General features: G+C 43.5%; 1 protein-coding gene across 1 annotated transcript in view; it reads left to right on the forward strand.

Annotated features, from left to right (window-relative positions):
- KIF13A (kinesin family member 13A) overlaps positions 1 to 25,716 on the forward strand; it is a 483,305-nt gene that overhangs the window by 268,302 nt on the left and 189,287 nt on the right. The window contains 3 exon segments of the mRNA XM_033934590.1: positions 15,134 to 15,250; positions 15,253 to 15,343; positions 24,021 to 24,183. Coding sequence (XP_033790481.1) covers positions 15,134 to 15,250; positions 15,253 to 15,343; positions 24,021 to 24,183 — 371 coding nt within the window.

A 25,716-nucleotide genomic window follows, 5' to 3' on the forward strand; every position in this document is an offset into this window, starting at 1 on the left:
CTGCTGGACACGCTGCTTGAATCGCCATGTGTAGTCGGACCCGCAGGAAGGGAAGGGAAGGGGGGGCCGCCAAAGGACTTGGGCCCGCGTTTGTAGTCGCTGCTGTGGGAAGGGAAAGGGAGTAGAGGAAACAATAATGCTGCTGCACAGGGAACTGGTGTGGGGGGAGGGAAATGGAAGGGGGAGGGAATGTTGCTTTGGACAGACAGACAGAGGGATGAAGAGAGACAGAAAGACACAGGGGCAGGTGCACAGGGAACTGGTGTGGGGGAGGGAAATGGAGGGGAAGGGAATGCTGCTTTGGACACACAGACAGAGGGAGGAAGGGAGACAGAAAGACAAGAAGAAAGACACAGGGGCAGGTGCACAGGGAACTGGTGTGGGGGGAGGGAAATGGAGGGGGAGGGAATGCTGCTTTGGACACACAGACAGAGGGAGGAAGGGAGACAGAAAGACAAGAAGAAAGACATTGGGGCAGGTGCACAGGGAACTGGTGTGGGGGGAGGGAAATGGAGGGGGAGGGAATGCTGCTTTGGACGGACAGACAGACAGGGAGGAAGGGAGACAGAAAGACAAGAAGAAAGACACAGGGGCAGGTGCACAGGGAACTGGTGTGGGGGGGAGGGAAATGGAGGGGGATGGAATGCTGCTTTGGACACACAGACAGAGGGAGGAAGGGAGGCAGAAAGACAAGAAGAAAGACACAGGGGCAGGTGCACAGGGAACTGGCGTGGGGGGAGGGAAATGGAGGGGGAGGGAATGCTGCTTTGGACACACAGACAGAGGGAGGAAGGGAGACAGAAAGACAAGAAGAAAGACATTGGGGCAGGTGCACAGGGAACTGGTATGGGGGAGGGAAATGGAGGGGGAGGGAATGCTGCTTTGGACAGACAGACAGGGAGGAAGGGAGACAGAAAGACAAGAAGAAAGACACGGGCAGGTGCACAGGGAACTGGTATGGGGGGAGGGAAAGGTGCTGCTGGACAGGGGGGAGGTAAAACAAAGGGAGAATGGACAGGGGGAGCAGGCAAGGGGTGGTGATGGACAGCCAAGGAAAAAGAAAGAAAGAAAGTGGCTAAGGAGAGAGAGAGAGAAAAAGAAATAAAGAGAGACACACACACATATATTCTAGCACCCGTTAATATAACGGGCTATAAGACTAGTTTCTTATATTCTTTATATATTTAAGAAATGTTTCTATAAATTGCAAATGGATCCAATCAGTAAAATCATACTTCTCCGCAAATTTCTTGATCATATGAAACATTGAATATTGTAACTCATACTCGCTGACATTCAACAAACTGATATTTGCCTATTTTTAAAAAGGCACAGACACAGAGACATATTATGGGACATATTCTTGGATGCCCAGTAATAAACCTATCCCTTTTATATGCAGTTAGGAAACGAGCCTAAATACCAAAAGAAAGTTATGTTAAAATTGTTTTGAGCTTTGATAAACCTGAAGTCCATATTTACCGATTTAGTTTACTACTACTAATCTGATTGTACCAATAAATATATATGGTATTAACAAGTAGCTCCATGCACTTACTTGGATTCTAAGCAAAGAGAAGGATTTACACCTATATTTTCAGTTATTGCTTTGCGCCTGGCTTTTTTCTGTGACTGGAAAGAACGAGCATTCCTAAACCAGCATCTGTGTAAGTGGAATAAATGTATCCAGCTGCACACATCATCAGTAAAATATAAACAGATGTGTGTTTCTATGCTCAACTCACTTTACTGTGGGGATGATACCACTATACCAGACATTAAGTTTTTAGACTAAGAAAAAGTCTTAACATTTAGTTTAAAAATGAAAAACAATTTTGAACTCTGAATCCCAGCTATGAAAGGTAAGCAGGATATACAGTAATTGAAGCATAAGGTCTACTTTTAGCTATAGCAAGTCAATAAGGAAATCCTTGTGAATGGAGGGGGCTTCTTTTGATGTTTTATTTGAGCAATGTTCATTATAGATTACCGTATTTTTCGCTCTATTAGACGCAGCTGACCATAAGATGCACCCTAGATTTAGAGGAGGAAAACAAGAAAAAAAACATTCTGAACCAAATTCTCCCTGCCAGGCTCTGTACCCAACCCCACACTCCTTGCCAGGCTCTGTACCCTGTCCCCACTCTGGTGGTCTAGTGGTAGGCCAGGACAGGGCAGGCAGGGACAGGGCAAACAGGCAGGTAGGGATGGGACAGGGCGGGCAGGCAGGCAGGCCTCCCCCCCTCAGGCAGGCAGGCAGGCCTCCCCCCCAGGCAGGCAGCAGGAAAGCCCCGGCCTCTCCCTCCTCCCTGTTTTTCATTTGGTTAATTCGGCAGGGCAGGCAGGCCGGCCGGCCCCAGCCTTTCCCTCCTACCTCCCTACCCCCCAGGGAAGTGGTGCTGGACCAGGCAGGCAACCTGGTGCACCGCTACGCAAGACAACAGAAGAGGAGGCAGCCGCGTCAGCCGGCAGTTCTTGGAGGAAGTGGCAGGAATCAGGCAGCCAGCCAGCCTTGTGCACTGCTGTCAGGGAGGGAGGGTGGCGGCATTAAAATAAGGTAACGGGGGGAGAGGGGTGGCGCGCTTTGGGTATTAGCTCCATAAAACGCACCCTAATTTCCACCCTCTTTTGGGGGAAAATAGTGCGACTAATGGAGCGAAAAATATGGTACTTATGCAAGATAAATATGGGAAGTCCTTTGGATATAGTAACAGACTTAATGTGAATCATATAATAATAGATAACAGAGAGAAAATGTGGGCGAGCATTTCAGTGCAGATGTTAGGCTGTGCAGAAAACCCTTTTGGCAGTGTTTATACAGTTCGGTAGCAAATCACAAGAGTAATGGAAAAGAGCCAAGGAATATAGCCTTGCAAGGTGCAGAGGGCCGTGTTTTGCAGTGCATACCACTCCATACAAATGCTTGGATGTTTGCATTGCACAGAGGAGCTGTTGATATAAGGGGTGTTGTCTTCTATATTGCCTTGCTTAAGCATAATTTTAACTACTTTATGCTTACATGTGGTTCTAAATGTCCAAGCATATTTTTTGTTTCTCTGCTCTTCCTTTTCTAGATTATGCATGTTGTCCAGAATTATCAGTGCATGCAACCCTATCCTAGGAGTTGTGGGTTCAAGCCCACGCTGCTCCTTGTGACCCTGGGCAAGTTACTTAATCCCTCCAGTACCCCAGGTACATTAGATAGATTGTGAGCCTGCTGGGACAGACAGGGAAAAATGCTCAAGTACCTGAATAAGCATGTTTGTGAGTGACATTGCTGAAGGGTTAGAAGGTATCATCTTGGTATCTGCCTTTTTGCAGATGATACCAAGATTTGTAACAGAGTAGACACCGAAGAGGGAGTGGAAAATATGAAAAAGGATCTGCAAAAGTTAGAGGAATGGTAATGTAATTTATTTGTAATGTAATGTAATTTATTTCTTATATACCGCTACATCCTTTAGGTTCTAAGCGGTTTGAAGAAAATATACATTAAGATTATAAATGAGAAGTAAGAAGGTACTTAAAAAATTCCCTTACTGTCCCGAAGGCTCACAATCTAACTAAAGTACCTGGAAATTAATAAAGAAGAGAAAATAAAGATGGTTGAAAAAAAGAAAAATTCTATGTGAACTTATAGGATGGAAATTAAACTGACAGTGAAGAACTGTATGAAAAATACATATGGAATGCAGTTAGAGAGAGTAGGTTACAATCTATTTATGGTATTTGTTTAATTGGAAGGTGTTAAGGGTGGGTAATTTTGGGGGAAGGTTATCTGAAGGTAGGTGAATCTTCTGGAGGTAAAAGAGGAGGGGTTAAGATATTTGGATGAATTTTTTTGAAAAGCAGGGTTTTGATTTCTTTTCTGAATGTTTTGAAGTTGTCTGATATGCTTTAGTGCCTGTTCCTGCTACTATAATTTAGAGGTTCGCCCCATTTATATCAACTAAAACCTGTGTAACGCCCACGCCTAGCTTAGGCAAAATTTGACGTGCATGTAATTTATAGGGATGCCCTTGCCCCTCTCCTGACCATGCACCCTTTTGAGATCCATATTCTAGTATTTCCGTGCATAACTTTATAGAAGAGACTTGGCAAATTGTGCGTGTTCATTCTAATTAGCGCCAATTTAATGCTGATAGCTGCTTGTTAGGTGGAGATTATCAGCGCTGATTGGCTTGTTGAAGCCAATCACCAATATGCACAGATTTGCATGCGCAGCTTTAGGTCGCCATATATAGAATCCAGAGATTAGAGGGCCATTTCATAAGGAACTGCCTAAAACATCATTGCGTATCAACAAACTTAGTTATCCTATTCAATCTACTATGAAGGTTTTAGGTGTAATACTGCAACCAGGGTTTCACTATGAAGGACCAGGTGGATTCTTTGGTTAAAAAGGATTTTTTTTTTACTCTTTGGAAGCGTCGGTCCATTAAAGCATATTTTGACGTGTCATCATTTAGAATTTTGGTGCAATCCCTTATATTAAGTCAACTAGAAGAATATGCAGCGATTACGATTGGGTGCAAAACATGGCAGTCAGGTTGATTTTTGGGCTGAAGAAATTCGATCATGTAACACCTTCTTATCGACTTTTGCATTGGCTGCCGATGGAGGTGTGTGTTGAAATTTAAGTTTGGCTGTTTTTGTTTTAAGGTTTTATTTGGGTTAGCTCCTAAATATATAACTGACCTTTTTTCTTTTTCAACCAATAGACACGAGAGAAGTTCACATTTGAATTTTGTTTCCCCACCAGGGATGTAAACTTAAAAAATACCATCAACATCTTGTTTCTTATCAGGCAGCATTATGGGATAAAGAATTGGAAAAATTGCTTTTATGCTTACTAATACTTATGAGGAATTTAGGTAGACATGCTAAAATGCCTGGCAACTAAAATTCAATGCAAAGAAATGCAGAGTAATGCATTTGGGGATTAATAATCAGAAGGAACTGTATATGCTGGGAAATGAGAAGCTGATATACATGGATGGGGAGAGGGACCTTGGAGTGATAGTGTCCAAAGATCTAAAGGTGAAAAAACAGTGTGACAAGGCAGTGGCTGCTGCCAGAAGGATGCTGGGATGTATAAAGAGAGGCGTAGCCAGTAGAAGAAACAAGGTGTTGATGTCCCTATACAGGTCGTTGGTGAGGCCCCACTTGGAGTATTGTGTTCAGTTTTGGAGACCGTATCTGGCGAAGGATGTAAGAAGACTTGAAGCAGTCCAGAGGAGGGTGACGAAAATGATAGGAGGCTTGCACCAGAAGACATATGAGAGACTGGAAGCCCTGAATATATATACCATAGAGGAAAGGAGGGACAGGGGAGATATGATTCAGACAGTATCAAATACTTGAAGGGTATTAACGAAGAACATAATCTTTTCCAGAGAAAGGAAAATGGTAAAAACAGAGGACATAATTGAGGTTGAGGAGTGGTAGAATTCAAAGGCAATGTTAGGAAATTCTACTTTAAACGGAGAGGGTGGGTAGATATCTGGAATGTGCTCCGAGAGGTGGTGGAGAGTAAAACTGTGACTGAGTTCAAAGAAGCGTGGGATGAACACAGAGGATCTAGAATCAGAAAATAATATTAAATGTTTGAACTAAGGCCAGCACTGGACAGACTTGCATGGGCTGTGTCTGTATATTGGAGATCAAACATAAAGGAATACAAACAACTGATAAAAGAAAAAAGGAAAACTTTCTACTCATCCAAAATATACACATCCAACACAAGTTCAAAAGGAGTTAACACTCATGAACTGTTCAATCTAGTTAAAAATTTATTTGACACCACACGCCACAGTCAATCCACGCACGTCACAAAACTTCCATCAGCAGACAACCTAGCACAATACTTTGATTCAAAAATTGCGAACCTAAAGAACAACTGCCCAGCAAACAACACAGACGAGCAGCAAATAGCCAACACACATGTAAATGAAATACCAGCGGACATGTTTTGGAACGCCTTTCAGGACCTAGAATGGAATAATTTCATAAAACTCTACAATAAATACACTAAATCAAACTGCATCCTAGACCCCTGCCCCCTCAACATAATGAAAGCAGCCCCATTAGACTTTAAAATAACACTATGGACTCACATGTCCAATAATTTCAAAAACGGAAAATTCCTATCAAAAAATGGTCACATTATAATCACCCCAATTCCAAAAAATCATAAACTACCCCTAACATCAGCAACCAACTATAGACCGGTAGCATCCATCCCATTTTTCGTAAAAATAATGGAAGGCTTGGTACAAACCCAATTAATGAACTACCTAGATCAGTTCTCACTACTACATGAAACCCAGTCTGGCTTCAGACCTTTGTTTAGTACTGAGACGGTGATTGCAGCGATCCTAGAATACCTACGTAACTTATTCAGCAAGGGCCATAAAGCCTTGGTCATGCAATTTGACATGAGCTCGGCCTTCGACTTGGTGGATCACGAAAAGTTACTACAATGCCTAGACGCAATCGGCATTGGAGGCGAGGTGCTGGACTGGTTCCGAGGATTCCTTACAACCCGCACCTATCAAGTTCGCTTCAATTGCAATCTCTCTAAAATCTGGACAAACCCATCAGGCGTGCTACAAGGGTCCCCACTATCCCCACTACTCTTCAACGTTTATATAGCTTCACTAGGTACGCAGCTGACCCAGCGAGGCATAAAAGTATTTAGTTATGCAGACGACTTCACAATCATTATCCCGTTTATTTCATCTCCCTCTGAAATCGCCCCCACAGCAACTGAAGCGCTAAACACGATGGAACAATGGACCTCAGAGTTCAAATTGAAGCTCAATCCGGATAAAACTAAACTCTTTATAGCCTCACCACACGCACATAAAACGACAAAATCACTACACTAAACAATCTCAACTACCCCATTCAACCAACGATGAAGATCCTAGGAGTATTACTAGACCAAGGTCTAACCATGAAAGACCATATAGACTCCCTAACCAAAAGAGAGTTTTTCACTCTCTGGAAACTTAGGTCCATCAAGGCGTACTTCCACACTTCAGCGTTCAGAATCCTAGTACAATCCCTAATACTAAGCCATCTGGATTACTGCAACATCACCCATCTGACAATCACCCAGAAGCAAATGCATAGACTACAACTGATACAAAATACAGCAGTCAGGATGATTTTCGGGCTGAAGAAGTCCGACCACATAACCCCTTCCTACAGACTCCTACACTGGCTGCCGATGGGGGCACGTACGAAGTTCAAGCTAGGATGTCTCTGCTTCAAGGTACTAAATGGACTAGCCCCCAAATACATTACAGACCTCTTCTCATTCCCGACCAACAGACATGAAAGAAAAACACACCTGAAATTTGTCTCCCCTCCGGCCAGAGGATGCAAATATAAGAAATACCATCAACAACTGCTATCGTACCAAGCAGCCACATGGGGTAAAGCCCTAGAAAAACTAATTGCACACACAAACAACTATGGAGAATTTAGGAAACACCTAAAAACCTACCTGTTCTTAAAATACCTAGATAACGAACCAGGACATCAACCCTCGTAACACCATCACAAACCTGATCTTGTAAACTGCTAACCCTAACCCCTAATCATCAACAACGATCACTCCATTCAATTCATGGAATATTTCTACTTCTCTGTAAGCAGCATGGCACTTCTTGGCCTGCAGCCCACAAACTGTTGTTACTACTATTAATGTTGATACTATCAGATGTACACTGCAATACTCCTTAATTCGTTGTATGTACAGCTTCTATTTATTGTATTTACAGTTTCCCCTTTATTGTAAACCGCCTAGAAGTCGCAAGATTGTTGGCGGTATATAACAATAAAGTTATTATAATTATTATTATTATTATTATATGGCCGTTTGGAGGAGGATGGGCTGAAGAGGGCTTTAATGGCTGGGAGGGTTTAGATGGGATGGAGTAGGTTTTAACGGAGATTTCGGCAGTTGGAACCCAAGCACAGTACAGGGTAGAGCTTTGGATTCTTGCCCAGAAATAGCTAAGAAGAAAAAATTTAAATTGAATCAGGTTGGGCAGACTGGATGGACCATTCAGGTACGTTATACTGCCGTCATCTACTATGTTACTATGTAAACTCATGTAAACCGTTTTGAACTCTCCTGGGAGAATGGTATAGAAAATTGAATGAATAACTAAATAAATAAAAGGGGTACAGTGGTAAATGAAACTATTTAGGAATAGAATGCTGAAATATGATGTTTGTAAAGAGGATTGTCCTTCATAAGGAAGTGAAGGCACATCAAAAGTGCAATGGCAACATAATGATTTTTTTTTCTGCAAAGCTGAACTGCCTTCAACTTGTATAGACTATTCTCTGTTGCATCATTATGAATATAAAAATCTTGAAAATATGATTAGAAAAACATTTTTCTTTTTCATTTCCTCTTGATGTTTCCTGTGTGGTTGTTATGGCAAATGAATGTTTTGACCCTGTTTGAAAGAGGAAATTCAGTGAAGAATGGAAAAGTATTTGGCTTTATGCCTCTAGCTTAAATTGATATTGTGTTTGGAATGTGCTGTTTGTAATTCTTCAGTCTATTTCAGCTGTGGGTGACATCAGAAGAGGAGTTCCATATTGAGAAAGGGATAAATGAGGCTCGTTCATATTGCAGTGAAGCTAATAATGTATTTTGTAAGTCAGAGTGGGACTGGTAAAAAGGGCCAATTCCGGGATATCTGAACGTGTTAAGCAAACCTCCTAGGAAGGGCCTTAAGCACCTGGGCCAATTAGAGACTTAGGCTCCTCCCTGGTGTATCCCAGGATGCACCGGGAAGGGGAGAGCCTGCCATTTTGTAAGAGGAGGCCTGCCAGACTTCATGAATAAGGTAGGGAAGGGCAGGGAGGTCATTGGCATGGGGAGAGTTGTCAGAGGGTGGGGGGAGGAGGCAATGGTAGGAAGAAGTGGGCATCCCTCCCACTGCTAGGGACGGGGGTGGGTGGGTAGTAGTGTCGGGGGATTGTTTGACAGGGGGGGAGTGGGGATCTCTCCTGCTGTGGGGGGATGGGTAGTAGTGTCGGGAGATTGTGCAATGCAGTGGGAGAGAGTGGACATCTCTTCCTCTGCCAAGTTGTGTGAGTGTGGTGGGAGAGAGTGGGAATCTCTCCTACTGATCTTCGATTTGGTTTGGTGGATTTGTTTTGGTTTTTTTTTTTAATATGCAGGTGTATTCTGCGCATATGCTGATTGCTATCACCAGCGACTCATCTCAAGTAAATTTAGTGAGCCTACGTGAACATCCACGAACCATTTACATGCGGGGTCTTTTGAGAATGACTTACCTTTTTGAAATCATTATAATAGCGACCTCGGTAGCAGCCCATTGGATTTTATCATGAAGTTTTGAGAATCTTCCCCTAAGTAAATAGATTTTGTTTGATCTTTTAGGTAACTAAAGCTCACATACCATTTGCTGGTCAATAAGAATGGTTAATTTTACCCAGGTCCTTCTACGGGTTTTTTCTTCTATAAGAAGCCTTGGCTAAAGAATTAACACAAAATTTGGTGATCCACGCTTGTTAAATATTGTTATTGTACATGTCCTGATAATACGGAAACATTTGGGGCATTTGATGCAAAAAATTGAGCTGCACTGCATGCAAATGCCTTCAATAAAGCGCATTATTATTAAAGGATTTGATTTTAGAACAGGCATATGAGAAGTTCAAAAGGGTACATACTGTAAGCCTATTATAGTTGGGGAACCCAGATGGAGGAGCAGCTTAATGGTTTGCTTGGTGGACTGAGAACCTGGGGCACCGGGTTCATTCCCACTGCACCTCCTGTGACCTCTGAGCAAGTCACTTAAACCCTCCATTGTCCCAGGTATAAGACCTCTAGGGACAGAGAAAGTAATTGCATATAATTAATATAAACCGCTTTGGCTACTCCACAGAAAAGCGGTGTATCAAATCCATGACCCTTAGAAAACAAGTTTCTTGAACCAACCCACTGTAGTCAGTGACCATAGCGTAGATCACAGGTGTCAAAGTCGGTCCTCAAGGGCCGCAATGTAGTCGGGTTTTTTAGGATTTCCCCAATGAATATGCCTGAGATCTATTAGCATACAATGAAAGCAGTGCATACAAATAGATCTCATGCATATTCATTAGGGAAATCCTGAAAACCCGACTGGATTGCGGCCCTCGAGGAGGGACTTTGACACCCCTGGCGTAGATGGTGATAAACCTTCTGACACAACTTGCAAAGTTGATTACCGTATTTTCACGCATATAACGCGCGCATGTATACACGATTTTTACAAACCGTGCATAACCTTGCGCGTATAGGCGTGAGCGCATTTTACAATGTTTTTTTTACATAGTTCCCTCCCCCCCCCCCGACGTCCGATTCACCCCGTAGGACCGCTCGCACCCCCCCCCCGATGTCCGATTCACCCCCCCCCCCCCCGCAGGACCGCTCGCACCCCCACAGCCTCCCCCCCCATCATGGAGAAGCTCCTACCGTTCTCCTGCTGCTTCCTCTGCCGGCGGTCCCGGGCCTTCTGTGAGCCCTGCTCTGAAATGCTTCCTCTTCCGGCGGTCCCGGCCCTTCTGTGAGCCCTGCGTCTGCGCTGCTTCCTCTTCCGGCGGTCCCGCCCTTTCTCTGACGTCAGAGACTGCCGGAAGAGGAAGCAGCGCAGTCGCAGGGCTCACAGAAGGGCCGGGACCGCTGGAAGAGGAAGCATTTCAGAGCAGGGCTCACAGAAGGGCCGGGACCGCTGGAAGAGGAAGCATTTCAGAGCAGGGCTCACAGAAGGCCTGGGACCGCCGGTAGAGGAAGCAGCAGGAGAAAAGGTAGGAGCTTCTCCATGATGGGGGGGGTGGGGAGGCTGTGGGGGTGCGAGCGGTTCTGCAGGGGGGGGGAGGTGAATCGGACGTCGGGGGGGGGTGCGAGCGTCCTGCGGGGGTGAATCGGATGTCGGGGGGGGGGGGGTGCGAGCGGTCCTGCGGGTGAGGGTCGCACCCTGGAGTGATACAGAAGCATTATAACATTCTTAGTCTTGTTAGCCATTCCTTTTTAAAAATAATTCCTAGCATCGTGTTTGTTTTTTTGGCCGCCAATGCACATTGGGCAGAAGGTTTCATCGTATTGTCTACAATGACACCCAGATCCTTTTTTTGGGTGCTAACCCCCAAGATGGACCTTAGCATCTGGCAACTATGATTTAGGATATGCTTCCCAATGTGCATAACTTTGCATTTGCAGATTAAATTTCTTCTGCCATTTGGATACCCAGTCTTCCAATTTCCTAAGGTCTGCTTGCAATTTTTCATAATCTGCATGTGTTTTAACAACTTTGAACAGTTTAGTGTCATCTACAAATTTAATCACCTCACTCATCGTTCCAATTTCAGTATCATTTATAAATAAGTTAAATAGCCTGTGGCACTCCACTGTTTACCCTCCTCCATTGAGAAAAATGGCCATTTAACCCTACCCTCTGTTTTCTATCTGATAACCAATTCCTAATAAACAACTTAACTTTGCCTCCTATCCCATGACTCTTTAATTTTCTGAGGAGCCTCAAAGCGTTCTGAAAATCTAGATACACTATATCAACCGGCTCACCTTAATCCACATGTTTATTCACACCTTCAAAGAAATCCAGCAAACTGGGGAGGCAAGATATCCCTCAGTTGGACCCATGCTGACTCTGTCTCATTAAATCATGTTTGTCTGCGTGTTCCACAGGTTTTTTAAAAAATAATTGTTTAGGCTATTTTGCCTGACGCTGAAGTCAAGCTTACCGGGTCTGTAATTTCCCTCCAATCATCAGGTACTACAGACGATTTTAGAAACAGGTTATAGATCACTAACAGCAAGTCAGCAATTTCATGTTTGACTTCTTTTAGTACCCTGGGATTTATACCATCTGGTCCAGGTGATTTATCACTTTTTAACTTGTTGATTTGGCTCAGTACATCTTCCAGATTCATGGTGATTTCTTTCAATTCTTCTGCATCATCATCCTTAAAAACCATTTCTGGTTCAGGTAGATCTCTTACATCATCTTTTGTAAAGACCGAAGTAAAGAATTCATTCAGTCTCTTTGCTATGGCCTTATCTTCCTTGTGTGCCCCTTTTGTTCCTTGATCATTCAACGGTCCCACGGATTCCCTCACAGGTTTTCTGCTTCTGATGTACCTAAAAAAATTTACTATGAGTTTTTGCCTCTTTAGCCAGTTTCTCTTCATATACTTTCTTAGCTTTCTTTATCAATGATTTGCATCTAACTTGCCAGTGCTGATGTTAGTTTTATTCTCTTCATTTGGATTCTTTTTTCATTCTTTAAAGGATGTTTTTTGGCTCTAATAGCCTCTTTCACTTCACCTTTTAACCATGCCAGCTCTCATTTCCTCTTCTTTCCGCCTTTGTTAATATGTAGGATACATCTAGACTAGACTCCCATGATGGTATTTTTAAATAATATCCACGCCAGGTTTACAGTCCTAACCTTTGTAACTGATTCTTTTAGCTTCTTTTTAACCATTTTCCTCATTTTATCATAGTCACCTTTTGAAAATTAAATACCTCCCATTTTCACACTTAAGTGTGTCAAATTATACATGCAGGTAATAGAATATTACACATAGAAACGTGATAGCAGATAAAGGCCAAATTGCCCTTCCAGTCTGCCCATCCACAACATCCACCATCTCCTCCTCTTTCTAAGAGATCCCACATGTGTGTCCCTTGCTTTGTAGAATTCAGACACAGTCTTTGTCTCCACCACCTCTACTGAGAGGCTATTTCGTGCATCTACCACCCTTTCTGTAAAAAAGTATTTCCTTAGATTAGTCCTAAGCCCATCACCTCTTAACTTCATCCCATGCCCTTTCACTCTGGAGTTTCCTTTAAATTGAGACTGGCCTCATGCATACTTATGCCACATACTGTAGGTATTTAAACGTCTCTATCTTCCCTCTCCTGCCTTTCCTCCAAAGTATACATATTGAGATCTTTGAGTCTGTCCCCATTAAGCCTTATGATGTAGACCACTGACCATTTTAGTAGCCTTCCTCTGGACTGACTCCATCCTGTTTATATCTTTTTTTGAAAATGCGGTCTCCAGAATTGTAAACAGTATTCTAAATGAGGTCTCACCAGAGTCTTATACAGGGCAACAAAAACTCCTTTTTCCTGTGCACCCTAGTATCCTTTTAACTTTCGTCGTCGCCTTTTCAATCTGTTTGGCCACCTTAAGATCATCACATACAATCACACCCAAGTCCCGCTCTTCTGTCATGCACATAAGTTCTTCACCCCTTAAACTTAACAGTTCTCTCGGGTTTTTTCAGCCCAAATGCATGACCTTGCATTTCTTAGCATTAAATTTTAGCTGCCAAATTTCAGACCATTCTTCAAGCTTCGCTAGGTCTTTCTTCATGTCATCTGGGGTGTCTACTCAATTTTAGATTTTGGTATCATCTGCAAAGAGGCAAATCTTACCTGTTAGCCCTTCAGCAATATTGCTTAAAAATGTTAAAAAGAACAGGCCCAAGAACAGAACCTTGAGGCACACCACTGGTAACATCCCTTTCCTCAGAGCGATCTCCATTGACTACTTTGTATCCTTTGTATCCTTCAACTCAACCAGTTCCTGACCCAATCCATCACTTTGGGACCCATACCAAGGACACTCAATTTATTTATTAGATACCTGTGCAGAACACTGTCAAAAGCTTTGCTAAAATCTAAATACACCACAACTAGTGCAATCCCTCTATCCAGTTCACTGGTTACGAGGTCAAAGAAATTGATCAGATTTCTCTGACAAGACCTACCTCTACTCGATCCATGTTGCCTGTAGTCCTGTAATTCAGTGGATTCCAGAAACGTCACTATTCTGTTTTAAAAGCATTTCTATTAATTTACTTACCACTTTCTATTAATTTATTGCCAATTATATGTGTAACTTAATTGTTAGGTGCTAATTGGAGTTAATTGACTATAATTGGAGTTAATTAGTGCTAATTGGTACTTATTTGCAGATAGACATGTAACCGCATTTATCTAGAATTCCATAACTTAGCATGGAATTTCTTTAGGGTCAGATTCTATAAATGGTGCCTTAAGTTAGACAATGGTAGGTGCCGTACTGCAGCCTAACTTAATTGCTTTAATTGGTTTTAATCAGCGTAGTAATTGACCATGCCATTACAAACCAATTAAAATCTCACTAAAAATAAGGTCATAATCGCTTCTAAGCAGACATCTAATGGCGCCTAGGGTCAAAGCAGGCATGGTAAGGGGTGGAGATGACCTTAGGCGCAGTTAGACTCAAATGAACTTAGGTGTCTGCAATGTAGGCCAGTAAAACCCTGACCTACATTGCAGACACCTAAGTTTTCTGGTAGGCGCCATTAGCCACGATTCTTTAAATGGTGCCCGAGTGTGATTGACACTTGGCCAGGACTATTTTTTTGTAGGCAGCTGCCGATTTAGGGGCCGTTTATAGAATCTGTCCTTTAGTGGGAGGGGCATGAGTGGGTCAAGGACATGTCTAGCAATTACATGCATTGGTTCTAGAATACTGTTAGTTACACATCTGGCGGCAGTTAGATACAAGTATTTATATCAGCCATTGAGCTAGTTCAAGTGCTGCACCTAAATGAGGAGCATTTAGGTGCAAAGAGGTGAGAGAGAAAGAGATAATGGTTACTGTGGATGGGCAGACTAGATGGGCCTTTTGGCCTTTATCTGCCGTCATGTTTCTATGTTTCTTTTTAATTCAAAAGTGCCTGGATAGGCAAGTGGGATCTCTCGGAGAGAGAAAGGGATAATGGTTACTGTGGATGGGCAGACTAGATGGGCCATTTGGCCTTTATCTGCCGTCATGTTTCTATAACTGTGAACTTACACTAGTATTCTATAATGGCAGTTATGCACAAAATTTCCATTATAGAATCATGCTTAGCACACACTGTTTAGACTTCTAATTTTAGGTGACCTTCTCATAATTACCTCCATAATGTGCACTGTGCACCTAGATGTGGGGAGCAAAGTGACTTCACTGAAAGAACGCATGTACCAGGAGGTGGTACTTTAGTGGTGCTGAGGACTCGCTGATTTGTCTTCCTACAGATCCAGTGCACAATGTTATCCAGGTCCTGGAAAAGCAGTATTTGGAGGAGAAGCGGAATGCTCTGGAGGAGCAGCGGCTGATGTACGAGCAGGAACTAGAACAGCTCCGTCAGCAGTTATCCCTGAGCGACAGCATCAACATGGCAGTGACAGACTGTCATATGTCTCCCAGACCGCTCAGCAGAAGGTCTGCTTCTGGACAGAGGAGAGGTGAGGCTATAGCACTAACACACAAACAAAGCTGCATACTGGACAGAAACCTTTTCTTGTCCCTTTCTCTCCCCCTACCCATATCACAGAGAAGTACCATGACTCCAGAGGATTCTCCTCAGCACAAACACAAAACAAAGCTAAGGAAGCTTACCAAAGAAACACAGAATCCCTAAGACACACTGAAATTCCTCATATACTATATATTAAAAATAAATGCTTCCTTTCTTGGAAAACAGATGTTGTATGCCTGAGAGCATCAGGTGCATAAATTATTTGATCCTTAGATAGTTGGCTGACTGGTGGACGTGAGGATTGCCTGGTCACTTGCCTGACTGGTGCAAATGTGGTGGATCTCGCGCCTCACTTAGATAGGATTTTAGATAGTTATGGGTGGGAGCCGGCTGTCTTGGTACATGTAGGTACCAATGACATAGGAAAATGTGGGAGGGAGGTTCTGGAAGCCAAATTTAGGCTGTTGGGTAGAAAGCTGAAATCCAGGGAAGCATTTTCAGAAATACTTCCAGTTCAATATTCAGGACCCAAGAGGCAGACAGAGCCCCAAAGTCTCAATGCATGGTTGAGACAATGGTACAGGGATAAGAGATTTAGATTTAGGAACTAGGCAACCTTCTGGAAAAGGAGAGCTTATTCCAAAAGGATGGACTTCACCTTAACCAGGATGGAACCAAACTGCTGGTGCTAACTTTTGAAAAGGAGAAAATACAGCTTGTAAACTGAGATGGGAGAGAGGGTGAAGTCAATAGTCGCCCAAGAGCAGATGGTTTGGTGTGGAGTATAAGAATAGCCTTACTGGGTCAGACCAAGCTCAGTAGCCAGGTCTCACGGTGGCCAATCCAGATCACTAGTACCTGGCCAAAACCCAAAGAGTAGCAACATTCCATGCTACCGATCCAGGGCAAGCAGTGTATTTACTCAAGGGAAACCTAAAAGTGAACGCGGGGTAGTGGGTTTGGAGGAAATGCAATGGGCAAAACTAAAAGGAGTAATTGTAAGAGCAACAAACCTTTTTGTGAGGCAAATAAGTAAAAAGTAAGAGGAAAAGAAAGCTGCTTTGGTTCTCAAAAATAGTAGGCTAGAAGTAAAGAAGAAGTAGGGAATTGCAGGCCAGTACGTTTGATTTCTGTGGTAAGCAGATTAATGGAAACACTTTTAAAACAGAGAATGGTGAAGTTTCTGGAATCCTGTAGATTACAGGAACGGAGGCAACATGGATTCACTAAAGGTAGATCTTGTCAGACAAGCCTGGTCAATTTCTTTGACTGGGTGGCCAGAGAATTGGCTTGAGGGAGTGCGCTAGATGTGGTGTATTTAGATTTTAGCAAAGCCTTTGACAGTGTTCCATACAGACTAGAGAATGACACGGGGAAAAAATTTGTCCCCATCCCCGTGACCACCGTCCCTGTCACCGCCCTGTCTCCGCTACCACTGTCCCTGTTCCCGCAACCACAGTCCCCGCCCCGTCCCCGCGACTATTATCCCCGCAGCATCCATACAAGCCTCAGTACTGCAATATTTAGCTTATTCCTTCCTTATAAATCAAAGTTCTGACTGCTGAACTAGAGAAAGAGATGTTCAGCTGGCAGGACTTTGTTTATAAATTTTTATAAACACAACTAATATACTACTTTATCCTAAAGCAAAATAAATAAATAAATAGAAATTTTTTTTCTACCTTTGTTGTCTGGTTTCTGCTTCCCTCATCTTCTCATTCAATTCCTTCCATCCACTGGCATCTTCCATTTGCTCTGTTAATGTGCCTCTCCCTTCAACCCCCCAATTGGTCTGGCACCCATCTTCTTCCCTCCACTCCCCCATAGTCTGGCATCTTTGTCTTCTTCCCTTCCAGCGTCTTCTCCCCACTCTCTCTTCCCCATTTCCCTTCAGCGTCTTCTCCCCACTCGCTCTTCCCCATTTCCCTTCAGCGTCTTCTCCCCACTCTCTCTTCCCCATTTCCCTTCAGCGTCTTCTCCCCACTCTCTCTTCCCCATTTCCCTTCAGTGTCTTCTCCCCACTCTCTCTTCCCCATTTCCCTTCAGTGTCTTCTCCCCACTCTGTCTTCCCCATGTCCTTTCAGCGTCTTCTCCCCACTCTGTCTTTCCCATGTCCTTTCAGTATCTTCTCCCCACTTTGTCATCCCCATTTCCCTTCAGCGTCTTCTCCCCACTCCCTGGATTTCAGCTTTCTACCCAACAGCCTAAATTTGGCTTCCAGAACCTCCCTCCCACATTTTCCTATGTCATTGGTACCTACATGTACCAAGACAGCCGGCTCCCACTCATAACTATCTAAAATCCTATCTAAGTGTTGCGTGAGATCCACCACATTTGCACCAGTCAGGCAAGTGACCAGGCAATCCTCACGTCCACCAGTCTGTTCCCCATTTCTCTTCAGTGTCTTCTCCCATTTCTCTTCAGCGACTTCTCCCCACTCTCTGTTCCCCATTTCCCTTCAGCGTCTTCTCCCCACTTTGTCTTCCCCATGTCCTTTAGCATCTTCTCCCCACTCTGTCTTCCCCATATCCTTTCAGCGTCTTCTCCCCACTCTTTCTTCCCCATATCCCTTCAGTGTCTTCTCCCCACTCTGTCTTCCCCATATCCCTTCAGCGTCTTCTCCCCACTCTGTCTTCCCCATGACCTTTCAGCGTCTTCTCCCCACTCTCTATTCCCCATTTCCCTTCAGTGTCTTCTCCCCACTATCTGTTCCCCATTTCCTTTCAGCGTCTGTTCCTTTCCTCCACCACCCTTCCCTCTCGCCACCTCACTGCCCTTCGGCACCCCTCACGCGGCCCCCTCCCTCCTTCCTACCTACCTGAATCTATCTCCCTCCCTCCCCTTTACCTTTGTGGCGCGTTTTGAGTAACTTCTTCAGAGCCGTCGGCGCCTGCAAGCAGTAGTGTGCGTGTGTGGGTGGAAGCTTCTCTTCTGACGCAACTGGAAGTTGCCTCAGAGGAGAAGCTTCCACCCACACACGCACGCACGCTACTGCTTACAGGTGCCGACAGCTTTGTGAAGAAGTTACTCAATAAGCGCCGTGAATGTAAGGGGGGAGGGAGGGAGATAGATAGATTCGGGTAGGTATAAAAGAGGGAGGGGGCTGCAAGCAATTAGTGACCGTGCACGTACCCTCCTTTAACTGCGGGGACAAGGCCATTCCTCGCTCCACGGGGTGGTGGATGGCTTTGTCCCCATACCCACAGTGAGCACTTTTTCCTCCTCACCGTTTCGGCGGGTTACTCGTGGCTAGCCACGGCTAACAGTCACCGTGTCATTCTCTAATACAGACCTCTAATAAATAAACTGAGTGCTCTAGGGATGGGCCCAAAAATGATGGGCTGGGTCAGAAACTGGTTGAGTGGAAAATGATATAAAGGGTAGTGGTCAATGGAGATTGCTCTGAAGAACGAGATGCTACCAGTAGTGTGCCTCAAGGTTCTGTTCTTTATAATATTTTTATAAGCGATATTGTTGAAGGGCTGTCAGGTAAGATTTGCCTCTTTGTGGATGATACCAAAATTTGCAATTGAGTAGACACCCAAGATAATGTGAATAACTTGAAGAAAGACCTGGTGAAGCTTGAATAATGGTCTGAAATTTGGCAGCTAAAATTTAATGCTAAGAAATGCAAGGTCATGCATTTGGGCTGCAAAAACCCGAGAGAACGGTACAGTTTAAGGGGTGAAGAACTTATGTGCATGAGAGAAGAGCGGGACTTGGCTGTGATTGTATGTGATGATCTTAAAGAGGCCAAACAAGTTGAAAATGTGATGGCTAAAGCTTGAAGGTTTCTAGGGTGCATAGGGAGAGATATGGCCAGTAGGAAAAAGGAGGAGTTGATGCCCTGGTGTAAGACTTTAGTGAGACCTCATTTAGAATATTGTGTACAATTCTTCAAAAAGACATAAAAAGGATGGAGTCGATCCAGAGGAAGGCTACTAAAATGTTGTGTGGTGTTCGTCATAAGGCATATGAGGACAGATTTAAACGCTTTTCCAATTTCAAAGCTTTTACAAAAAATAAAAACAGAATTTAAAAACAAACTAACTTATACATAATGTTCTACTACATGAACGAGGGTAACATCCTTAGGACAAGAAGAAAACTAGAAACAGTGGAAAATGGGAAGAAATACAATTTTTGTTTAAAGAGAACATAAAAAAAACACATTAGGGAGATAAGGAAAATAAAAAGGCCAAAAAATGTCATTGGAAATATAAAGGTTTATATTTAAGGGAAAAGAAGTTAACTGATGTTATTAAAAAGAGCACTGTCAGTTAAATGCTTCTTTAAAAAGAAGACACTTTAAGTTCTTTTAAAAGTTTGCAAATCTTGTTCTAATCTTAAATACAAAGGGAGAGAATTCCATAACATTGGGGCAGTAACAGAGAAAATTGAAGCACGGCGGGTTCCGATAATTTTCAATGAAGGAACATTTAGGGTAGATTGAGAGGCTGATCTGAGAACTCTGGACGAACTGTAAGGAATCAGGAGCCTATCTATAAAAGCAGAGTATTGGTTTTTAATGTGTTGAAAACTAGGAGAGCTATTTTATAATTAATCCTGTAAGATATAGGCAGCCAATGAGCATTTTGTAATAGAGGTGTGACATGATCAAACTTTTTAGAACCTGTAATAATCTTTATTGCAATATTTTGAATGAGTTGAAGACGTCTTATATCCTTTTGGTAAGCTCCTTTTAATAAGGAGTTACAATAATCTAATTTTGCGATAACTAAGGAGTGAATTAATGTATTAAGAGAAAATGAATCGAGAAGTGGGGCAAGCAAACGGATCATCCTTAACCTGTAGAAACAATTTTTAACAAGAGCACTGATGTGCTCGGAAAGTGAGATTGTTATCTATTAAGACTCCCAAAATTTTTGTGTTGGTTGTTTGATTGAGGGGCTTATTGCACTGCACAACAATTTTTTGGTTAAGTCTTGATTCCTGAAAAGTTTTTGGTGATTATGACAGGTACCAACTTGGTATGCTCAAATATGGGTTTGGTTTACTGCATCACGTAAGAACTATGAGAAATAGACATGTTTATGTTTACTGACAATAAAATATATAGTCAAGTTTACGTTTCGCACAAGCGACTAAATGAAACAGAATTAAAAGTGTTTTGCTCCCGAGTTTCTTTATATTCAGTGTCTGGTGCATCACGTTGTAGCAATCCAACAAATAGTCGGCAAGCATTGACGGATTCCAATTGCCCTGGTATCGTTTCTCCATCGTAGCTATGTCTTGATGAAACCTTTCACCGTGCTCGTCACTCACAGCACCGAGATTTGCGGGGAAGAAGTCCAAGTGTGAATGGAGGAAATGAATCTTGAGTGACATATTGCACTTCATTCTCTGTATGCTTTGAGAAGTTTGTCTACCAGCTGAATGTAGTTTGGGGCTCTGTAATTGCCCAGAAAATTGTCAACAACGTCTTTCAAGGCTTTCCAGCCAATTTTTTCCGGCCCAACTAACAGATCTTCAATCGCTTGTCACTCATAACATGTCTGATCTGGGGGCCAACAAAAATACCCTCTTTGATCTTGGCATCAGTTATTCTTGGAACATCTGTCTTAAATAACGAAAACCTTCCCTTCCTTGTTCATTGCTTTCACAAAATTCTTCATGAGTCCCAGTTTAATGTGAAGAGGAGCAAAAATATCTTTGTCGGGTCAACAAGCGATTCATGTGCTACATTTTTCTGTCCTGGAACTAACTTTTTACGGAGTGGCCAGTTTCTTTCTAGAATAGTGCGACTCTCTGTCTCGGCTGTCCCATTCGCAGATGAAACAGCAGTACTTTGTATAGCCAAGCTGCAGTCCTAGTAACAGAGCAACGACTTTGAGTCTCCACAGATATTCCAGTTATACCTGGTATACTGGACATACTTTAGTAACATTTCCATATTCTCATATGTTTCTTTCATATGTGCTGCATAGCCAACAGGTACTGAAGGATAAACGTTGCCATTGTGCAACAGAACAGCTTTCAGGCTTAACATTGACGAATCAATGAAAAGACGCCACTCTTCCGGGTTGTGATCACAACCAAAGACCGAGAACAATCCTTCAATGTCACAACAGAAACAGAGACTGTCGACTTGTGCAAAAAATTTGGTTATATCATGATGCCGGTCTCGAAACACAGAAATTTTCGTACCTGGTGATAGCAAACACCATTCCTGCAGTCTCGAACCTAGCAGCTCAGCTTTTGCTTTTGACAGACCCAAATCTCTGACCAAATCGTTCAATTCGGACTGTGTTATCAGATGTGGATCGCCTGATGAGGATGGTTCAAAATCCGGGTCAATGTCACTGTTAGAACCCTGCACTGCAGTTTCTTCATCTGGTTCGTCTAAGGTCCAATCCTCTGGTGGTTTCGGAACTGGAAGACTGTCATCATGTGGCATGGGTCTCATTGCTGAAGGCAGATTAGGATATTCAATTGACTTCTTGTTTTTGGCAGAGAAACCAGACACATTAGTCAAACAGAAATAACAGTCCGTCACATGGTCTTTCTGTTCTCGCCATATCATCGGAACAGCAAATGGCATCGTCTTTCGAGTACCTCTGAGCCAGGCTCTCAGACTAACAGCACATGTCGCACAGCAAATGTGAGGCGCCCATTGCTTGTCTTGATCACCTATTTTGCAGCCAAAATACAGATGATAGGCTTTCTTTACAAGGCAGTCATCGAACGTCTCTGAGGCGTAAGTGTATATTCCCCACAGATATAGCAGAATGTGTCGCGGCTGTTACGACACCGACGAGACATATTGCCCGACACCAAAACGTCTATAGCATCAAGCTTACTTACTGTTATATTGCTACAGCTACTATACTACTATACTTACTATACTGATACTATATACACACACGGACTATCTATATTAACCAAATGAGCAGGATCGGTGTATGGAAGCCACCATTATAGCATGGTGAGACAGCGCAAGCTCGTTCAGACCTGCCCAGACATGCCCAGGATCTTAATCTGTATACTTTGGAGAAAAGGCGGAAGAGGGGAGATATGATAGAGACGTTTAAATACCTACGTAATGTAAATGCGCATGAGTCGAATCTCTTTCATTTGAAAGGAAGCTCTGAAATGAGAGGGCATAGGATGAAGTTAAGAGGTGATAAGCTCAGGAGTACTTAAAGGAAATACTTTTTTTTAGAAAGGGTGGTAGATGCGTGGAACAGTTTCCCGAATGAGGTGGTGGAGATAGAGACTGTGGCTGAATTCAAGAAAGCCTGAGATAGGCATATGGAGCGAAAGAGATAATTTGTTACTGCGGATTGGCAGACTGGATGGACCATTTGGCCTTTATCTGCCATCATGTTTCTATGTTTCTTGTAGGGGTGAGCGGCAGGGGTGCTGGATGGATTTTATGTTGAATTACTGTGTGCTTTCAGTTTTGCTTTCTTTTTGGCTTGTATTTTATTGGATGTTAAATTAATTTGAATCAGGAAATGGATAAAAAGTTATGATTTGGGGCATGTTTATAAATCCTAAGGTCGTAGGCAACAGGGCACCTGTTTCTTTGTTCCTCCCCTACTCTTATTTCTCCGTTTACTGATTTATGGGATAAAATTAAGGGGGAATGTTATAAATGGCACTCAAAACCAGCCCCCAAAAAGTTGATGCCCAACACTGTTCTACAATGGGCGCTCAAAGATGAGCACTTATTATAGAATAGCATTGGATGCCAATATAACTGTCCTGTTTTGAGCATCAGGACTTACATGTGATGAAACCAGGTGTAATTCCCAGTGCCCAATTTGGATGCACATCACTAGTATTCTGCAGTACTGTGTACAAAGTTTAGAATGCCTCTGATCTACCTATGCACCTCTCCTAGCCACACACCCTTTTGGGTTGTGCACTAGGGAATTTTGGCACACATTGTTATAGAATAGCACAGTGTTGCAAATGTTTTGAGGTGTGGCACACTTATTTCGCGGCCGCAGCTGGAGGGCGCCCACAAATGACCGTGCATGAGCGAATGTCCTCCAACCACAGCCCTGAGCCTCCTATTATCATGGGTGGGGCGGTGCTGCCGAAGGGGAGGTGAGGAGAAGGAGCACAGGTGCCAACGACGAGGAGAGACGCCGGCACCGGCTGAGAGGCGCGTCCTGTAAGTATTCAGCCGGCGCCTCTCCTCACCGGCCTCTCGCGACACACCTGGAATCTGCCGGGGCACACTGTTTGCGATACACTGGCATAGCAGATAGCAAGATATGCACACAAATTCAAATTGGTGCCAAATAGTGCCAATTAGCACCCAAATACCGTCACTAATTGGCTTGTTAGTCAGTTTGGTTGGATGCACTTCTTGGATTGAAGAACAGTTTTGGGCACTATATATAGAATCCAGGGCTGGTTGTGCAATTTTTCCCTCATTTGTCAATCTTTCCATCATAGTGACTTTTGCTTATTTTTTTCAACCTCTCTGACGTAATTTAGGAAGAGCAGTATATCCAATTCTGTTAAATAAAACATCACTTGCTGCCACTGAGCCTGGGGAACGGAAGCATCTTTAAGAGGAAACATCTTCCTCAGCTGGATCTTACGCTTGCAATTTAACCAGTAGGTGAATTTAACCAGTAGGTGAATTAATATTTCTTACATTTTCTGTACTGCCTGCTGCTTCATAGGGATGAATTGTTCCGGCAGAACCTAGCTAAGCTACGAGAGCAGATAGTAAAGGCCAACATGTTGATGAGAGAGGCTAATTTCCTGTCAGAAGAAATGGCCAAGCAGACTGATTACCAAGTGACTCTTCAGATCCCTGCAGCCAATCTCAGTGCCAACAGGAAGGTAAGAGATTTGAGGGAGCCCAGGAGACAAGAAGGGGCAGCTCTGAGTCCAGTACTAGTAAAGTCTGTTTATTTTTCATTAGTTCTTCACTGTCAGCACTTTCTTCCTATGTCAGGCTCACAACCTAGTCCAATACAGGGCCTATTAACATCTTCTTGGGTCCCTTCTGGACATACTCCAAACGCAAGTACTTTTTCCATATAATTGAAAGCTGTATCCTGCCTTGATGGTCTTCGCATACAAACTCTGGAGGGTTACTCTTGAGTCATACTGCTCCCTGATCCTTTCTTCAGGTACCATAGCTCAATTTAGATTGGAGTCCTTTTGCATCTGGACCTCCCTACTGGAAGCCTTTACATCAGGGCCTCTCACTAACTCAGGGCATTTAATTCTCTCCTGGCCTAAGCCCCACCCCTCTGACAGCCTCAGTCTCAGCTGACTAGTGCTACCTGCTGTAAGGTGGCTGAACTGTAACCAACTTTGAAGGTAATTCTCTTCTTCACTGTACCGCCCACTCCTTCACAGTGACATTGAAGCAAATTGTTAGATTAGTGTCTGTCTGAGGTATTTTGGTGCTTTAGAAACTCATCCAACTTGGGTCTAGGCAAATCGGAAATTATGTTAAGTGATCTGTTGCTGCCATATTCCAATCTGTACCTTAGTCTACTCATACAGATTATAGTAATAGAACTGAGGAAACATTTTGGTTAATGGAGATTGCTTCTTAACTTTGTGTTTTGATATGGCCATATATAGTGGGGTAGCGAGAGTGAGTAGTGCCCAGAATGGTGGTACCCTCTCCCCTGTCCTCTTCTCCGCCCCTCACCCGCTCCTTCCTGACCCCTCTTGCCGCGCGCCCCATTCCTTTCCCCTGTAACTTTTTCATTTTCCATGCACGAGCAACATCACAAACCTGCTGCCCATGTTGTGTCGGCTATCCCTCTGACATCACTTCCTAGGCGCAGGACCTGGAAGTGACGTTGGAGAGAGGCAACACCGACATGGTCAGCAAGTTCGTAATGCTGCTTGCAAAAGGAAAATTAAAGAGGTATGAGGGAAGGGACGCACGGCAGGGGGTGTCAGGAACGAGCAGGGATAGAGAGAAGGACGGGTGCTGGCACCTCTACCAAGATCGTGTCTGGAGCAGACCCCCCCCTTACTACACTGGCCATATAGCTCAGTTATCCCAGGACAAGCAGGCAGAATATTCTCAACATATGGGTGACGTCATCCATGGAGCCCCGATGTGGACAGCTTCACAAACAGACTTGCTTGAAGAACTTTTGGAAAGTTTGCGTCTGCTGCACTGCACATGCACGTGTGGCGCATGTCTCCTCAGCATCCCCTCAGTTCTAAGTTTTCCGCAGAGCCGAGAAGTCCTCGTTTCAAGGCCCTGCACGAGAGTTAGTTCTTTTCGTGCCTTCTCATCACCGCAGCTCGTGTTTTTACTTATTTTCTTCAGTCGCTGCGTTGTGTGGTAATGTGGTAAAAATAAAAAGAAAGCTTTTTGTGCAATTTTTTTCGGTCATGTCA

This window comes from Geotrypetes seraphini, chromosome 2 (genome assembly GCF_902459505.1).
Source record: "Geotrypetes seraphini chromosome 2, aGeoSer1.1, whole genome shotgun sequence".
Lineage (NCBI taxonomy): Eukaryota > Metazoa > Chordata > Amphibia > Gymnophiona > Dermophiidae > Geotrypetes > Geotrypetes seraphini.